We start from the raw sequence: 19,186 nt of genomic DNA on the forward strand, positions 1-19,186 counted from the left end.
GACCCCATCAGTGCCGCTTCAGGCAGTATGTATGCAGAGGGTGTGTGAAGACGGGGCATCTTCAGCGGACATGCCCACAGCAAAGCATGTGAGCCGCGACACACCACGTGAATGATGATCAATTCAGCATGAATCTGACGATGCAGCCCGAGGCATTTGAGAGCTCCAAGGCGGAAGTGTATAGCGTACGTGCGTTCCTAACAAAGAGCCAACAGATAATGATGGAGGTAAAATTAAACGGCATGCCGGTATCCATGGAATTAGACACGGGTGTGAGTCAATCGATAATGAGCCCGAGGACTTTCGAAAAGCTGTGGGAGACTAAGGCAAAGAGACCCAAGCTGAGTCTGATAAATGCGAAGTTGCGTACCGACACCAAAGAGACACCAGTGATCGGTAGTGCAGCAGTAAGAGTGTCGTACGAGGGAGCGGTTCATGATCTACTGTTATGGATGATGCCGGGCAACGGCCCGTCGTTATTCGGCAGGAGTTGGCTCGAGAAAATAAAATGGAAATGGTACAATATCAAAGCTTTGTCATCAGAATTTCCCTCACTGTTTGAACCGGGAATTGGCAGCTTCAAGGGAGCCAAGGTGCAGGTTCACCTAGGCCCAGACGCAAGGCCCACCCATCACAAAGCCAGGGCGATCCAGCACATGACGAGAGAAAAGATCGAGCTCGAATTGGACATGCTACAACGCGAGGGGGTCATCTCACCGGTCGAATTTAATGAATGGGCCAGCCCTATTTTTCCGGTGTTAAAGAGCGATGGCACAGTCAGGATTTGTGGAGACTACTAGGTCACGATCAACCGAGTTTCAAAACAAGATCAGTACCTGCTACCGAAAGCTGATGACCTGTTTGCAACGCTAGCCGGGGGAAAATCGTTCACCAAATTGGATCTAACATTGGCCTACATGACACAGGAACTGGTTGAATCATCAAAGAAACTTGCGTGCATCAACACACACAAAGGACTGTTTATTTACAAGTGCCCTTTTGGCATTCGTTCGGCAACAGCCATATTTCAGAGAAACATGGAGAGCCTATTGAAATCCATCCCCAGGACTGTGGTATTCCAAGATGACATCCTAGTCACAGGTCGTGACACTGCCGAGCACCTGCACAATCTGGAAGAGGTTCTGCATCGTCTGGACAAAGTGGGATCGGGCAGAAACGTTCGAAATGCGTTTTCATGGCACCAGAGGTCGAATTCCTTGGACAAAAGATTGCTGCAGATGGAATCAGGTCTACATACGCGAAAACAGAGGTCATCAAAAATGCGCCCAGGCCCCAGAATGTGACGGAGCTGCGTTCTTTCCTGGGTCTTTTCAACTACTTTGGTAACTTTTTACCCAAATTGAGCACAGTATTAGAGCCTTTGCACAAGCTGCTCAGGAAAGGAGACGACTGGATGGGGGGTGAACTTCAAGACAGAACCTTTGAGAAGGCTAGAAATCTGTTGTGTTCCCACAAGCTACTGGTACTGTATAAGCCATGCAAGCGTCTAATTTTGACCTGTGATGCATCGTCCTATGGGGTCGGCTGCATACTCCAGCAAGCCAATGAGTCAGGCAAACTACAACCAGTTGCATATGCGTCTCGAAGCCTGTCCAAGGCAGAAAGAGCCTACGACATGATAGAGAAAGAGGCTTTAGCATGTGTTTATGGGGTAAAAAAACTGCACCTGTACCTGTTTGGGCTTCGCTTCGAGCTGGAAACCGATCACAAGCCGCTTATATCGTTGTTCTCGGAACATAAAGGTATCAATACCAATGCATCGTCCCGCACCCAGAGGTGGGCGCTGACATTATCTGCCTATGATTATGTCATTCGTCATAGACCAGGCACCGACAACTGCGCTAATGCATTGAGCCGGTTACCGTTGCCCACACCGGAGGTGGAAACGCCAATGCCTGCAGAGCTATTCATGGTCATGGATGCCTTTGAGAGTGAAGGGTCGCCTGTCACTGCTCAACAAGTTAAGACCTGGACCAGCCAGGATCCGACCCTATCAGTTGTAAAGCATTGTGTTCTTAACAGGGACTGGTCGACCATCCCCAAGGAAATGGGTGATGAAACCAAACCATACAGCCGTCGCAAAGATGAGCTTTCCATCCAGTCCGACTGTTTACTGTGGGGTAGTCGTGTTATAATGTCCAAGAAAGGCAGGGTGAGATTTGTACGGGAGTTACATAGTATGCATCCCGGTATTGTCATGATGAAGGCCATCGCCAGGTCCCAGGTTTGGTGGTCTGGCATTGACTCGGACTTAGAGTCATGCGTGCATCAGTGCACTTGCATCCAGTTAAGCAATGCCCCAAAGGAAGCTCCGCTCAGTCTGTGGTCATGGCCATCCAAACCGTGGTTTAGAATCTACATCGACTTTACGGGCCCCTTCCTCGGTAAAATGTTTTTTGTGGTGGTGGGTGCATACTCCAAATGGATAGAATGTGTGATCATGTCATCCAGCACTTCCACTGCCACCATTGAGAACCTAAGAGCCACGGTTGCTACACATGGTCTGCCAGACATCGTTGTCAGCGACAATGGACCATGTTTCAGGAGCCTGGAGTTTCAAGAGTTCATGAAACGCAACAGCATAAAACACATGAGGTCAGCCCGGTTCAAACCCGCGTCCAATGGTCAAGTGGAGCGGGCAGTTCAAACCATCAAGTAGAACCTGAAACGCGTAACTCACGGTTCCTTGCAGACACGCTTGTCATGCATACTGCTCAGTTACAGAACAAGGTCACACACGCTCACCTGCGGAACTATTGACGGAGAAGCCTCAAAACCAGGCTCTCTCTAGTCCATCCTGACCTTAACGATGATGTCGAAACCCGAAGTCAACGCCAGCAGGGGTATCACGACCGCACTGCAGTGTCACGCAACATATCTATAAATGACCCAGTGTATGTACTTAACCATGGTCAAGGGCCCAAGTGGCTTCCGGGCAATGTTACGGATAAGGAGGGTAACCGGGTATATATGGTTAAGCTCAAGAATGGGCAGATGTGCAGGAAACACATTGATCAAATCAAGCTAAGACACACTGACGAACTGGAACAGTTGGAAGAAGATACTGCGAGCTTAGACGACCAACCAACTCACATCCAGCCATCAGAAGAACCCACTGTGGTCAATGCTCAGCCCCAAGTCGTGAGAGACTCGGAAAGCACTAGGATTGTACTGAGACAGTCAACCAGGGAGCGAAGGGCTCCGGACCGTCTGAACTTATAATATGGACTTGTGCCAAGAACTGCGTGGTGGGGGGGGAATGATGTAATGTACATATATAAGGTCTGCCCACCACCAGTGGGCACTACCGTCGCAGGTCCTAGGATCATAGGTACACTCGTGCTGGGCCCAGTATATAACCTGAACTTCACCTTTGTATCTTCACTTCTGGAAGCCATTAAAGACTGGCTACACCTAGTCAATGGCTCACAGTACAGAGTTCATTGTATCATTTCATACACCACAGATGGGGAGGAGATTGGCAAGATTAGCCCCCAGTGGGTGCACTGGGTGGGAAGGTCAATGAGAAAGTAGGATGGGAGTGTTGGGGTTGCTGCTCGTGGAGAGGCAGTGACAAGTGCCTCGATGGGCCCTTCGTAGAATACCAAGAGAGGCATAGAGGGAAGCTGTATGCTTATCTAGGAGGGAGTCAAGTCTGGGACGAAGGCAGGAGAGTAGGAAGTGTTGTATATGTACACTACAGATATACTCTCTGTGTAGACACTGTATAGTTGCATAAAATGGAGACTTAGTTCACACTGTATACACTATGCTAGCACCACCAGAGGGTGCAACTGGTGGAGGCCCAGGGATCACCTGTACACCACAGGTACAAAAGGGAGCCCACCATGTGGTATCCTCACTCTGGAGTTATATTAAACGGACTAAGGTCACTACAGTTCAAGTGCAATACTTTGCCTCGTAGAGTCATTATCAGAGCATCTAAAGACATAACAGGAAGGTCAAAGAGTAATGAAGGATTGGGGTAGGGATTTGGGAGGGCAGAGTATCCAAGAGAGGAGAGATGAAAGGAGGCATGATGACAGCATAGAGCAGTCAGTAAGGGAGAGAGAAAAAAGGAAAAGGGGGAGAAAAAAATGGAAAAAGAAATGAACTGCTCGGGTCTGGAGCGGCAGCCAAAGTGTGCACGCGACTGGACACGGGGGAAAAGCTCAGGTTACATCGGCCTGTTTAAATGTAGTCATTAATTGGATACATATTTCCTGGTAGAAGGGAATAGGTTGGAGGCAATAGTAGGGAGACCAGGGTCAAAGCCAGAGGTCACATGGAGGGACAAAGCTGACGTAAGCAGGATGGGGCCAGCACGGAGCATCGACGAACTGCTGTCAAAGCAGGCGAGTGACGTCCAGAAGCTATTTGAAGGGTAGAGAGTTTGAGGATGGAGGTTGTTGCCGTAGGAATGAGAGTCGGTAGCGGTGCAGAAAGGTGATGGTGAAATTAACGCAAGTTGGATGTCACCGCAGATCAAAGCAGTGGAGAAAAAGTAAAACCACAAGCCAGCGACCAGCAAAGCTGAAAACCAGTAGAACGAGTTACCGGACAGCAAGTGAAACAGCAGCTGCTGGTTAGAAGCTAACAAAGCTGAAAATCCAGTAGAACCTGTTCAGCAGAGACACAGCCGCAGTTTAGAAGTTCTTTCTAAACAAAAAACATATTTTAGCAGCAGAGATAGAGACACAGCAGGTAAGCAGTGTGGTCCAGTGCAAAAACATAGTGGTGTAATCCAGAGGAGTTGAAAGCAGAAACGTAGTCTGGGTGGGGGGTGGTAAATTGTCCTCAGTCCCGTTTGGGGTGGATAATTCGAATTATGACCGCCTGGCAGGAGGGAAGAGCCAGAAAATTCGGCTCTTTGCTTTTTCATCGCCTCCCAGCAATTTGGGGCACTGTTTGAGGCGGTGTAGGGGCAGGTTTGCAAGGTTTGCATCGGGACCAGGCTGGTGTCCATCACTGCGTGGCGGTGATGACTTCAGCGCAATGTGGACATGCCGCATCCCGCTGAGGCGTAGCAACGTCCCTCCTCTGCACTTAAAGGGGAGGGACGCTGCGAGGCCTCCTTGGTGCCCACTGGGGGGCTGACTGCAGAGTCGGCCGACAATTAAAACAAAATGGCAGCTGCGGCGGTGCGCCTTCCCCTTTAAGGGCAGACGCAACGCCCAGTTACTGGCAGATTTCCTTCCCGAAAGGACATCACTGAACCAGATGGTCTTTTATGACAATCTGGTTGTTATGAATAGCTTTTTATTCCAGATTTGTTTAACTAATTAAATTGTAAAATACCCAGCTTCCAAGGTGGGATAGTATCTCCAGATAATTAGTCCAGGCCTCTGGATTACTATTCCAGTAACATAATCACTAGGCTACGCCCATATGTGTCGATAGAATGCTGTTGGAGCCAAGCATAGTCATTATTTTAAAGAATTATGTAAATGTATTTATCAAAATCTAAATTTAATTATTAGCATGTATATATTTTTATGGATTGGAAAAAAACTGAAAAAATTATTTGAGCAATTTGATTGGTCAGTTTTGTAATATTTCTTCGTACAAGGGCATCACACCTGGATGTGTGGCTCAGAGGCATCATACCTTAAAAAATGCCACACCTTTAAAGCGTTACATCTCCGTGAGACAAAAAAGATTACTCATGACACAGTGGACCCGGGAGGGAACAGCGGCAGCGACATAAAGAAGGCGAGAGGAAAAGGCCCGGGACACAGCGGACCTGAGCAGAGGCAGCGGCTTAAAAACAAAAAACAAGGGGCGACATCACAGGAAAGCAGGCAGGTGATTGGTTGCTGAGTAGTACAGCTCTTTTGCTCTCTAGGTTAGGTAAGTGGATTAAGTTCAGATCTAGGAGAGTGTTAACTATAATGGGCTAGAAAACGTTTTGAAAATTAGCCGAGTGCTAATGATTTTCTCTTGCCGGAAAATTCAGCTTTAGCGCTCCAAGAGGGAAGTGGAGCACTAAATCAAGCGCGAGCGATGATATGTGTCTTTGTGGACGTGAAAGCTGCCATTGCAGCACAGGCGCGAGGGAGCGAGCTTGGCTGTGCTTCTTTGGACAGGTTGGCCGCTGCCCTGGAAGCTCAGAATGCTCTCTTGCACTCTGGCTAACAGGGCACAGAGCGTCTGACTGCTGTCATCTCTGATGTCATCCAGAGTGTGGCTGCTGTCATGCAGTCTCAGCTTGAGGCTACATGAGATCTGACTGCAGCTGGATCCACCATGGTCGACCGGGGGCCTAACGGTGCCACCCCACTCCGCCGACCTGTGCTCCAACAGCTTGGTGGGGGAGGTGGGGTGGGTGGGGTGCTGCCATGGGAGAGAGGCACTGGCTCCTCAGAGCAGGATACTGATGTAGGCTCTCCAGTTCACAGCAGTCCTGAGCCGAGACCTACCACGCCGCAATTGCTGCCAACCATGACTTCGCCCCAGCCACTTCCGATTGAAGGCGCGCAGGAGGATGTGGGCCATTCTTCAGGGCCAGAGCTGGTCAAGGGCGTCGAAGAAGGACATCGGTAGCTTCCTCTACAGACACACAGCAGCCTTCCCAAGCCATGGGGCAACCACAGGGGAGACACTGCAGCATAGCGAAAGAATAGGCGTGCGTAAGAGGGGTAATAAGGAGTTACACAAAGGTGATAACTAATTTTGTAAATGTTTGAGTTCTAATCAATCTTTGTTTTTTGTTTGGAATTTGTGATCAGGTCTCTCATTTTACTGTGCGGCAATAATGTGAGAGAGGGCTCACAGGTCGGCCCATGGACATGTCCAGATGCAGGCTCAACTGGGCATTGAGTTATGTGAACTGCACAGCTATGAGATGGCTTTGTGCTTCACTTGCGGGGTCGTGAAGGGGACCTCCTGCGTGGCTTCCCACCCTCATCCTGCTCCTCCTCGTCCACAGGTGCCTCGTCCTCCAATGGCCGTGTCCTCATGATGGCCAGGTTGTGGAGCATGCAGCACACCACCACAAATATGGAGACACGCTCAGGCGAGTACGGAAGCACACACCCTGAGCGGTCCAGGCAACTGAACCTCTGTTTGAGAATGCAATAGTGTGTTCGATGATGGTCCTGGTAGCCATCAGCTTCTCATTATACGCGAGCTGCCCAGCAGTTCTAGGGTTGTGCAGAGAGGAGTCCTTGTCACTCAGGAGCCTGCCGCAATCTTCATTGGGAGGCGTGGCACACCGCTCGGGCACAGTATGAAAGATTCGTGTCTGCTGCCAGGAAACCGGGCATCCCCTTGCATAATCTTGCGGTTGTGGTCGCAAACAAGTTAAACATTGAGGGACAGGAAGCCCTTGCGGTTTCTGAATTGCTCCAGTGTTTGTTGGGGTGCCCTGAGACCGACAGGGATGCAGTCAATGATCCCTGGACTCTGGGGAAGCCCGCAATGCACAGGAATACAGTCTGGCGCTCCAATTGCTTGTCCCTGGTCATGGGGAAGGAGATGTAGTCGGCCCTCCTCCTATACAGAGCACCAGCACTTGATACTTCCTGTATCAAGGTGAAGGCTGCAAACTGCGAGATGTTGCACAAGTCTGCAGTGGCAGCTTGGAAGGACCCAGTGGCATAAAAGTTGAGGGTGATAGTCACCTTGGAGGTCACGCTTAGGGCTGTCCTTGCCTGTGTCTGTGACTCCAATTCTGCCTGCAGGAGATTACAGAGCTTAGTCACGACGTCCTTCCGCAATCTCAGTCTGCGCAGGCACTGATTATCATTCATATCAGTGTATAAGAATTGCTGGCGGAAGACCCTTTCTCGATATGGCCTCTCACCCCACGTCTGTTTAGCCGTCTTGCTCTGTGAGGTGGCCCATTGTCTTCTCCCTGCTGCTCTGCTGCCTCCTCCACCTCTGCAGGCTGCTGCCCAGCATTTGGCTCTGCTGCAGGCTGCCTCCTGGCCTCCTCGCCCAGTATCTGGTGTGGGGGGTCGGCATACCTAATTCTCCTCCTTAGGGGACGCCCTTGCTGAGGGTCTTCGTGTGACGCCTCCCCTCTGCCTGGCTCTCTCCATGCTGGGCCGCAATAGAATCTGCGGCCCTTGCCCGCTGCCTCTGCAGCCGTTGCCCCCAGCACCACCTTCTCCTCCGTGCCTTGATGGCGCACACAATGTGCAGGAAGCATTGGCCTCAAACACTGCCCCCATTGCAAAGCCCTCCACAAACCCAGCCTCCACGAAGTAGCCTCTGCAGGTGGAAGGCCCCTCTAGCACTCACAAAGCAGCACGCACTCTATCCTTGCACTGAAACAACGCAAAATAGTTGCTGAAACAAAATCCACTGAAAGCAATACATCTCTAAGGCACTCCTGCGGTGTGCATCAGGAACAATGTGCCACCCAAAAAAAACCTTGGCACCGCCCAGAGGTGCGCCGACTTTTATAAGGCAATGGGGCTTCTGGCCCAGGACCTCGGCGGTGCGCGTAGTGATGACGCACTTAGGAGTGCTGGCCATCACCGCCGCGGAAGCGGTGCATGATACACACCACCGGAAAAACGCGCAAGGGCAATTGGGCTATCGGCGGCCATTGCACGAAAACTTGGTAGCCACTACACTCCACAGCGTAGCCGACGATTTGCGGTGCTAACAGGCCTTAAGGAGAGGGGCAATTTCGGCCCCAGTGTATCCACCTCTCAGGAACATTTTCATGATCAACTATCTTTTTTCAATAAAATTAAAACTCTTTGCTGCCATTGATGGTAATATGAAATATCTCCGGATTTGTTCATGTAATTAGATGTAAAATTTTAGTTTTGGTTTATTTTTTGAGATGAACTTTGTTTCAGAACAGTTACTTTTATTTTTGGGACTGCAAAGATCTTTCAAAAATTGACGTGAATATTATGGGCCTTAAATAATTTTCATTGACAATTCATTGATTAATGAAATCTGCATATTAATAAAACAATTAGCTTTCTAAAAAATCAAACTTACACACAATGCTTACTGATGTACAAGGTGAATGTGAATTGCAAAATAAAGGGTAGTTTTATTGAAGCATTACCGTCTTCCAATGGTTTGTCAGCCACAAAGGTGTCATTCGTTTTCCCCTCTGGTTTTGTGACAACCATTGATGTTAATGGTGTTACAAAGCTGTACTTGAGTGAAAGTTCTAGGGCTCTGTCCGTTAGGTTTTGCTTCTCATTTGTGTCTGTAGAAACCCTGAATGCAACAATCGGGAGCAATTAATTTTTTAACATATTGTCATCCGTTGCAGTAAATACTTGTGCTGCCATATAAGCAGTGATCATAGTATCATAAAGTTTAGATTAGCTATGGAAAAGGACAGGGAGCAATCTAGAGTAAACATGTTTAACTGGGGGAAGGCCAATTTCAGTGGGATGAGAACGGATCTGGCCCGGGTAAACTGGAATTAAAGATCGGTCGACCAAATGGAACAATGGGCTGCCTTTAAAGAGGAAATAATTTGGGTACAGTCGAGATACAGTCCCACGAGGGGGAAAGGTAGGGCAACTAAAGCCAGAGCACCCTGGATGAGAAAACAGGTGGAGAATATGAAGCAGCAGAAAAAGAGCTCATATGACAATTGTCAGGTTCCAAATACATCTGAGAATCAGGCTATATATAAAAAGGTCAGAGGAGAGGTGAAAAAGAAAATAAGAGGGGCACAGAGAGGTTATGAGAATAGAATGGCAGCCAACATAAAAGGTAATCCAAAAGTCTTCTAGAGGCATATAAATAGTAAAAGGATAGTAAGAGGAGAGGTGGGGCCGATTAGGGGTCAAAAAGGAGACCTATGCATGGAGGCAAAGGGTATGGCTGAGGTACTAAATGAGTACTTTGCCTCTGTCTTCACCGAGGAAGAGGATGCTGCCATAGACATAATGAAGGACCTCAAAAGTAGTAATCTCGGGATTGCTACCAGTGCCACGTGCTAGTCAGAGTAGGTATCGCAGGATAGCTCAAATGAATACGTGGCTTGAGCAGTGGTGCAGCAGGGAGGGATTCAAATTCCTGGGGCATTGGAACCGGTTCTGGGGGGAGGTGGGACCAGTACAAACCGGACGGTCTGCACCTAGGCAGGACCAGAACCAATGTCCAAGGGGGAGTGTTTGCTAGCGCTGTTGGGGAGGAGTTAAACTAATATGGCAGGGGGATAGGAACCAATGCAGGGAGACAGAGGGAAACAAAAAGGAGACAAAAGCAAAAGACAGAAAGGAGATGAGTTAAAGTGGAGGGCAGAGCAACCCACAGCAAAAAACAAAAAGGGCCACTGAATATATAGCGGCTGCAGGAGTGGTCAAATACTGGTTTAAAAACTAGTATTAAAACACTCTACCTAAATGCACGCAGCATTCAAAATAAATTAAATGAGTTGATGGCACAAATCATTACAAATGGGTATGATTTGGTGGCCATTACAGAAACGTGGTTGCAGGGTGGCCAAGGCTGGGAATTAAACATACAGGGGTATCTGACGATTCGGAAAGATAGACAAGGGAAAGGAAGTGGGGTAGCTCTGTTAATAAAGGATGATATCAAGGCAGTTGTGAGAGACGATATTGGCTCTAATGAACAAAATATTGAATCATTGTGGGTGGACATTAGAGACAGTAAGGGGAAAAAGTCACTGGTGGGCGTAGTTTATAGGCCCCCAAATAATAACTTCACGGTGGGGCGGGCAATAATCAAGGGAATAATGGAGGCATGTGAAAAAGGAATGGCAGTAATCATGGGGGATTTTAACCTGCATATCGATTGGTCAAATCAAATCGCATGGGGTAGCCTGGAGGAGGAATTCATAGAATGCATACGGGATTGTTTCTTAGAACAGTATGTTACAGAACCTACAAGGGAGCAAGCTATCTTAGATCTGGTCCTGTATAATATGGCAGGGGGATGGGAACCAATGCAGGGAGATAGAGGGAAACAAAAAGGAGGCAAAAACAAAAGACAGAAAGGAGATGAGGAAAAGTGGAGGGCAGAGAAACCCAAGGCAAAGAACAAAAAGGGCCATTGTACAGCAAAATTCTAAAAGGACAGAGGGTGTTAAAAAAACAAGCCTAAAGGCTTTGTGTCTTAATGCAAGGAGTATCCGCAATAAGATGGATGAATTAACTGTGCAAATAGATGTTAACAAATATGATGTGATTGGGATTACGGAGACGTGGCTCCAGGATGAGCAGGGCTGGGAACTCAACATCCAGGGGTATTCAACATTCAGGAAGGATAGAATAAAAGGAAAAGGAGGTGGGGTAGCATTGCTGGTTAAGGAGGAGATTAAGGCAATAGTTAGGAAGGACATTAGCTTGGATGATGTGGAATCTATATGGGTAGAGCTGCAGAACACCAAAGGGCAAAAAACGTTAGTGGGAGTTGTGTACAGACCTCCAAACAGTAGTAGTGATGTTGGGGAGGGCATCAAACAGGAAATTAGGGGTGCGTGCAATAAAGGTGCAGCAGTTATAATGGGTGACTTTAATATGCACATAGATTGGGCTAACCAAACTGGAAGCAATACGGTGGAGGAGGATTTTCTGGAGTGCATAAGGGATGGTTTTTTAGACCAATATGTCGAGGAACCAACTAGGGGGGAGGCCATCTTAGACTGGGTGTTATGTAATGAGAAAGGATTAATTAGCAATCTCGTTGTGCGAGGCCCCTTGGGGAAGAGTGACCATAATATGGTGGAATTCTGCATTAGGATGGAGAATGAAACAGTTAATTCAGAGACCATGGTCCAGAACTTAAAGAAGGCTAACTTTGAAGGTATGAGGCGTGAATTGGCTGAGATGGATTGGCGAATGATACTTAAGGGGTTGACTGTGGATGGGCAATGGCAGACATTTAGAGACCGCATGGATGAACTACAACAATTGTACATTCCTGTCTGGCATAGAAATAAAAAAGGGAAGGTGGCTCAACCGTGGCTATCAAGGGAAATCAGGGATAGTATTAAAGCCAAGGAAGTGGCATACAAATTGGCCAGAAATAGCAGCGAACCTGGGGACTGGGAGAAATTTAGAACTCAGCAGAGGAGGACAAAGGGTTTGATTAGGGCAGGGAAAATGGAGTATGAGAAGAAGCTTGCAGGGAACATTAAGACGGATTGCAAAAGTTTCTATAGATATGTAAAGAGAAAAAGGTTAGTAAAGACAAATGTAGGTCCCCTGCAGTCAGAATCAGGGGAAGTCATAACGGGGAACAAAGAAATGGCGGACCAATTGAACAAGTACTTTGGTTCGGTATTCACGAAGGAGGACACGAACAACCTTCCGGTTATAAAAGGGGTCGGGGGGTCTAGTAAGGAGGAGGAACTGAGGGAAATCCTTATTAGCCGGGAAATTGTGTTGGGGAAATTGATGGGATTGAAGGCCGATAAATCCCCAGGGCCTGATGGACTGCATCCCAGAGTACTTAAGGAGGTGGCCTTGGAAATAGTGGATGCGTTGACAGTCATTTTCCAACATTCCATTGACTCTGGATCAGTTCCTATGGAGTGGAGGGTAGCCAATGTAACCCCACTTTTTAAAAAAGGAGGGAGAGAGAAAACAGGGAATTATAGACCGGTCAGCCTGACATCGGTAGTGGGTAAAATGATGGAATCAATTATTAAGGATGTCATAGCAGTGCATTTGGAAAGAGGTGACATGATAGGTCCAAGTCAGCATGGATTTGTGAAAGGGAAATCATGCTTGACAAATCTTCTGGAATTTTTTGAGGATGTTTCCAGTAGAGTGGATAAGGGAGAACCAGTTGATGTGGTATATTTGGACTTTCAGAAGGCGTTCGACAAGGTCCCACACAAGAGATTGATGTGCAAAGTTAGAGCACATGGGATTGGGGGTAGTGTACTGACATGGATTGAGAACTGGTTGTCAGACAGGAAGCAAAGAGTAGGAGTAAATGGGTACTTTTCAGAATGGCAGGCAGTGACTAGTGGGGTACCGCAAGGTTCTGTGCTGGGGCCCCAGCTGTTTACACTGTACATTAATGATTTAGATGAGGGGATTAAATGTAGTATCTCCAAATTTGCGGATGACACTAAGTTGGGTGGCAGTGTGAGCTGCGAGGAGGATGCTGTGAGGCTGCAGAGCGACTTGGATAGGTTAGGTGAGTGGGCAAATGCATGGCAGATGAAGTATAATGTGGATAAATGTGAGGTTATCCACTTTGGTGGTAAAAACAGAGAGACAGACTATTATCTGAATGGTGACAGATTAGGAAAAGGGGAGGTGCAAAGAGACCTGGGTGTCATGGTACATCAGTCATTGAAGGTTGGCATGCAGGTGCAGCAGGCGGTTAAGAAAGCAAATGGCATGTTGGCCTTCATAGCAAGGGGATTTGAGTACAGGGGCAGGGAGGTGTTGCTACAGTTGTACAGGGCATTGGTGAGGCCACACCTGGAGTATTGTGTACAGTTTTGGTCTCCTAACCTGAGGAAGGACATTCTTGCTATTGAGGGAGTGCAGCGAAGGTTCACCAGACTGATTCCCGGGATGGCGGGACTGACCTATCAAGAAAGACTGGATCAACTGGGCTTGTATTCACTGGAGTTCAGAAGAATGAGAGGGGACCTCATAGAAACATATAAAATTCTGACGGGGTTAGACAGGTTAGATGCAGGAAGAATGTTCCCAAAGTTGGGGAAGTCCAGAACCAGGGGTCACAGTCTAAGGATAAGGGGTAAGCCATTTAGGACCGAGATGCGGAGGAACTTCTTCACCCAGAGAGTGGTGAACCTGTGGAATTCTCTACCACAGAAAGTTGTTGAGGCCAATTCACTAAATATATTCAAAAAGGAGTTAGATGAGGTCCTTACTGCTAGGGGGATCAAGGGGTATGGCGAGAAAGCAGGAATGGGGTACTGAAGTTGAATGTTCAGCCATGAACTCATTGAATGGCGGTGCAGGCTAGAAGGGCCGAATGGCCTACTCCTGCACCTATTTTCTATGTTTCTATATGTTTCTATGAGACAGGAAAAATAAACGATCTCCTAGTAAAAGATCCTCTCGGAATGAGTGATCACAGTAAGGTTGAATTTGCAATACAGATTGAGGGTGAGGAAGTAGTGTCTCAAACTAGCGTACTATGCTTAAACAAAGGGGACTATAGTGGGATGAGGGCAGAGTTGGCTAAAGTAGACTGGAAACACAGACTAAACGGTGGCACAATTGAGGAACAGTGGAGGACTTTTAAGGAGCTCTTTCATAGTGCTCAACAAAAATATATTCCAGTGAAAAAGGGCGGTAAGAGAAGGGATAACCAGCCGTGGATAACCAAGGAAATAAAGGAGAGTATCAAATTAAAAACCAATGCGTATAAGGTGGCCAAGGTTAGTGGGAAACTAGAAGATTGGGAAAATTTTAAACAACAGCAAAGAATGACTAAGAAAGCAATAAAGAAAGGAAAGATAGATTATGAAGGTAAACTTGCGGAAAACATAAAAACAGATAGTAAAAGCTTTTACCAATATATAAAACGGAAAAGAGTGACTAAAGTAAATGTTGGTGCCTTAGAAGATGAGAAGGGGGATTTAATAATGGGAAATGTGGAAATGGCTGAGTCCTTAAATAATTATTTTGCTTCGATCTTCACAGTGGAAGACACAAAAACCATGCCAAAAATTGCTGGTCACAGAAATGTGGGAAGGGAGGACCTTGAGACAATCACTATCACTAGGGGGGTAGTGCTGGACAGGCTAATGGGACTCAAGATAGACAAGCTCCATGGTCCTGATGAAATGCATCCCAGGGTATTAAAAGAGATGGCGGAAGTTATAGCAGATGCATTCGTTATAATCTACCAAAATTCTCTGGAATCTGGGGAGGTACCAGCGGATTGGAAAGTAGCTAATGTAACGCCTCTGTTTAAAAAAGGGGGCAGACAAAAGTCAGGTAACTATAGGCCGGTTAGTTTAACATCTGTAGTGGGGAAAATGCTTGAAACTATCATTAAGGAAGAAATAGCAGGACATCTGGATAGGAATAGGAATCAAGCAGACGCAACATGGATTCATGAAGGGGAAATCATGTTTAACTAATTTACTGGAATTCTTTGAGGATATAACGAGCATGGTGGATAGAGGTGCACCAATGGATGTGATGTATTTAGATTTCCAAAAGGCATTCGATAAGGTGCCACACAAAAGGTTACTGCAGAAGATAAAGGTACGCGGAATCAGAGGAAATGTATTAGCATGGATAGAGAATTGGCTGGCTAACAGAAAGCAGAGAGTCGGGATAAATGGGCCCTTTTCGGGTTGGAAATCGGTGGTTAGTGGTGTGCCACAGGGATCGGTGCTGGGACCACAACTGTTTACAATATACATAGATGACCTGGAAGAGGGGACAGAGTGTAGTGTAACAAAATTTGCAGATGACACAAAGATTAGTGGGAAAGCGGGTTGTGTGGAGGACATAGAGAGGCTGCAAAGAGATTTAGATAGGTTAAGCGAAAGGGCTAAAGTTTGGCAGATGGAATACAATGTCGGAAAATGTGAGGTCATCCACCTTGGGAAAAAAAACAGTAAAAGGGAATATTATTTGAATGGGGAGAAATTACAACATGCTGAGATGCAGAGGGACCTGGGGGTCCTTGTACATGAATCCCAAAAAGTTAGTTTATAGGTGCAGCAGGTAATCAGGAAGGCGAATGGAATGTTGGCCTTCATTGCGAGAGGGATGGAGTACAAAAGCAGGGAGGTCCTGCTGCAACTGTACAGGGTATTGGTGAGGCCTCACCTGGAGTACTGCGTGCAGTTTTGGTCACCTTACTTAAGGAAGGATATACTAGCTTTGGAGGGGGTACAGAGACGATTCACTAGGCTGATTCTGGAGATGAGCGGGTTACCTTATGATGATAGATTGAGTAGACTGGGTCTTTACTCGTTGGAGTTCAGAAGGATGAGGGGTGATCTTGTAGAAACATTTAAAATAATGAAAGGGATAGACAAGATAGAGGCAGAGAGGTTGTTTCCACTGGTCGGGGAGACTAGAACTAGGGGGCACAGCCTCAAAATACGGGGGAGCCAATTTAAAACCGAGTTGAGAAGGAATTTCTTCTCCCAGAGGGTTGTGAATCTGTGGAATTCTCTGTCCAAGGAAGCAGTTGAGGCTAGCTCATTGAATGTATTCAAGTCACAGATAGATAGATTTTTAACCAATAAGGGAATTAAGGGTTACGGGGAGTGGGCGGGTAAGTGGAGCTGAGTCCACGGCCAGATCAGCCATGATCTTGTTGAATGGCGAAGCAGGCTCGAGGGGCTAGATGGTCTACTCTTGTTCCTAATTCTTATGTTCTTATGAAGGAGAAGGTAATGGAGACACTTGATAGGATAAGCATTGATAGAGGTATTAGAAAGACTGGCTGTTATTAAAGTAGATAAATTACCAAGAGTGGATGGGAAGCATCCTAGGATGCTGAGGGAATTGAGGGCGGATATCACAGAGGAGTGGCTATAATATTCCCAAACGCTCCATAGATACAGGGGTGGTGCCAGCAGACTGGAGAATTGCAAATGTTACAATGTTATTCAAAAAAAGTGTAAAGATAAACCCGGCAACTACGGCCAGTCAGTTTAACCTCGGTAGTGGGTACCACACTTTAGGAAGGTTAGAAACAGTAATCAGGGACAAAACTAAGTCACTTGGATAGGGGTGGATTAATTAAGGAAACCCAGCACAGATTTGTTAAAGGCAAATCATGTTTAATCAACTTGATCGAGTTTTTTGATGAGGTAACAGAGAGGATTGATGAGGGTAATACGTTTGAAGTAGTACACATGGATTTCGAAAAAGCCGTTTGACAAAATGCCACATAATAGGCTTGCAAGCAAAATTGAAGCCCATGGAGTAAAAGAGATAGTGACAGCCTGGATATGAAATTGGCTAAGTGACAGGAAACAGAGAGTGTGGTGAACGGTTGTTTTTCAGACGAAAGGAAAGTATACAATGGTGTTCCCCAAGGGTCGGTTCTAGGACTACTGCTTTTTAAAATATATATTTAAAAGGGGGAGTGTTTGCTAGTGCTGTTGGGGAGGAGTTAAACTAATATTGCAGGGGGATGGGAACCTATACAGGGAGACAGAGGGAGACAAAAAGGAGGCAAAAGCAAAAGACAGAAAGGAGATGTGGAAAAGTGGAGGGCAGAGAAACCCAAGGCAAAGAACAAAAAGGGCCACTGTACAGCAAAATTCTAAAAGGACAAAGGGTGTTAAAAAAGCAAGCCTGAAGGCTTTGTGTCTTAATGCAAGGAGTATCCGCAATAAGGTGGATGAATTAATTGTGCAAATAGATGTTAACAAATATGATGTGATTGGGATTACGGAGACGTGGCTCCAGGATGATCAGGGCTGGGAACTCAACATCCAGGGGTATTCAACATTCAGGAAGGATAGAATAAAAGGAAAAGGAGGTGGGGTAGCATTGCTGGTTAAAGAGGAGATTAATGCAATAGTTAGGAAAGACATTAGCTTGGATGATGTGGAATCTATATGGGTAGAGCTGCAGAACACTAAAGGGCAAAAATCGTTAGTGGGAGTTGTGTACAGACCTCCAAACAGTAGTAGTGATGTTGGGGAGGGCATCAAACAGGAAATTAGGAGTGCATGCAATAAAGGTGCAGCAGTTATAATGGGTGACTTTAATATGCACATAGATTGGGCTAGCCAAACTGGAAGCAATACGGTGGAGGAGGATTTCCTGGAATGCATAAGGGATGGTTTTCTAGACCAATATGTCGAGGAACCAACTAGGGGGGAGGCCATCTTAGACTGGGTGTTGTGTAATGAGAGAGGATTAATTAGCAATCTCATTGTGCGAGGCCCCTTGGGGAAGAGTGACCATAATATGGTGGAATTCTGCATTAGGATGGAGAATGAAACAGTTAATTCAGAAACCATGGTCCAGAACTTAAAGAAGGGTAACTTTGAAGGTATGAGGCATGAATTGGCTAAGATAGATTGGCTAATGATACTTAAGGGGTTGACTGTGGATGGGCAATGGCAGACATTTAGAGAACGCATGGATGAATTACAACAATTGTACATTCCTGTCTGGCGTAAAAATAAAAAAGGGAAGGTGGCTCAACCGTGGCTATCTAGGGAAATCAGGGATAGTATTAAAGCCAAGGAAGTGGCATACAAATTGGCCAGAAATAGCAGCGAACCTGGGGACTGGGAGAAATTTAGAACTCAGCAGAGGAGGACAAAGGGTTTGATTAGGGCAGGGAAAATGGAGTACGAGAAGAAGCTTGCAGGGAACATTAAGGCGGATTGCAAAAGTTTCTATAGGTATGTAAAGAGAAAAAGGTTAGTAAAGACAAACGTAGGTCCCCTGCAGTCAGAATCAGGGGAAGTCATAACGGGGAACAAAGAAATGGCAGACCAATTGAACAAGTACTTTGGTTCAGTATTCACTAATGAGGACACAAACAACCTTCCGGATATAAAAGTGGTCAGAGGGTCTATTAAGGAGGAGGAACTGAGGGAAATCTTTATTAGTCGGGAAATTGTGTTGGGGAAATTGATGGGATTGAAGGCCGATAAATCCCCAGGGCCTGATGGACTGCATCCCAGAGTACTTAAGGAGGTGGCCTTGGAAATAGCGGATGCATTGACAGTCATTTTCCAACATTCCATTGACTCTGGATCAGTTCCTATCGAGTGGAGGGTAGCCAATGTAACCCCACTTTTTAAAAAAGGAGGGAGAGAGAAAGCAGGGAATTATAGACCGGTCAGCCTGACCTCAGTAGTGGGTAAAATGATGGAATCAATTATTAAGGATGTCATAGCAGCGCATTTGGAAAATGGTGACATGATAGGTCCAAGTCAGCATGGATTTGTGAAAGGGAGATCATGCTTGACAAATCTTCTGGAATTTTTTGAGGATGTTTCCAATAAAGTGGACAAAGGAGTACCAGTTGATGTGGTATATTTGGACTTTCAGAAGGCTTTCGACAAGGTCCCACACAGGAGATTAATGTGCAAAGTTAAAGCACATGGGATTGGGGGTAGTGTGCTGACGTGGATTGAGAACTGGTTGTCAGACAGGAAGCAAAGAGTAGGAGTAAATGGGTACTTTTCGGAATGGCAGCCAGTGACTAGTGGGGTACCGCAGGGTTCTGTGCTGGGGCCCCAGCTGTTTACATTGTACATTAATGATCTAGACGAGGGGAT

General features: G+C 46.5%; 1 protein-coding gene across 1 annotated transcript in view; it reads right to left on the reverse strand.

The window, feature by feature from the left end:
* Positions 1-19,186, reverse strand: part of LOC139276762 (inter-alpha-trypsin inhibitor heavy chain H3-like) — a 202,633-nt gene that overhangs the window by 98,586 nt on the left and 84,861 nt on the right. The window contains exon 15 of the mRNA XM_070894771.1: positions 9,053-9,210. Within this exon, the coding sequence (XP_070750872.1) occupies positions 9,053-9,210 (158 nt within the window). The remainder of the gene's footprint in view (positions 1-9,052; positions 9,211-19,186) is intronic.

This window comes from Pristiophorus japonicus, chromosome 12 (assembly GCF_044704955.1).
Source record: "Pristiophorus japonicus isolate sPriJap1 chromosome 12, sPriJap1.hap1, whole genome shotgun sequence".
In the NCBI taxonomy this organism is placed as follows: Eukaryota; Metazoa; Chordata; class Chondrichthyes; family Pristiophoridae; genus Pristiophorus; species Pristiophorus japonicus.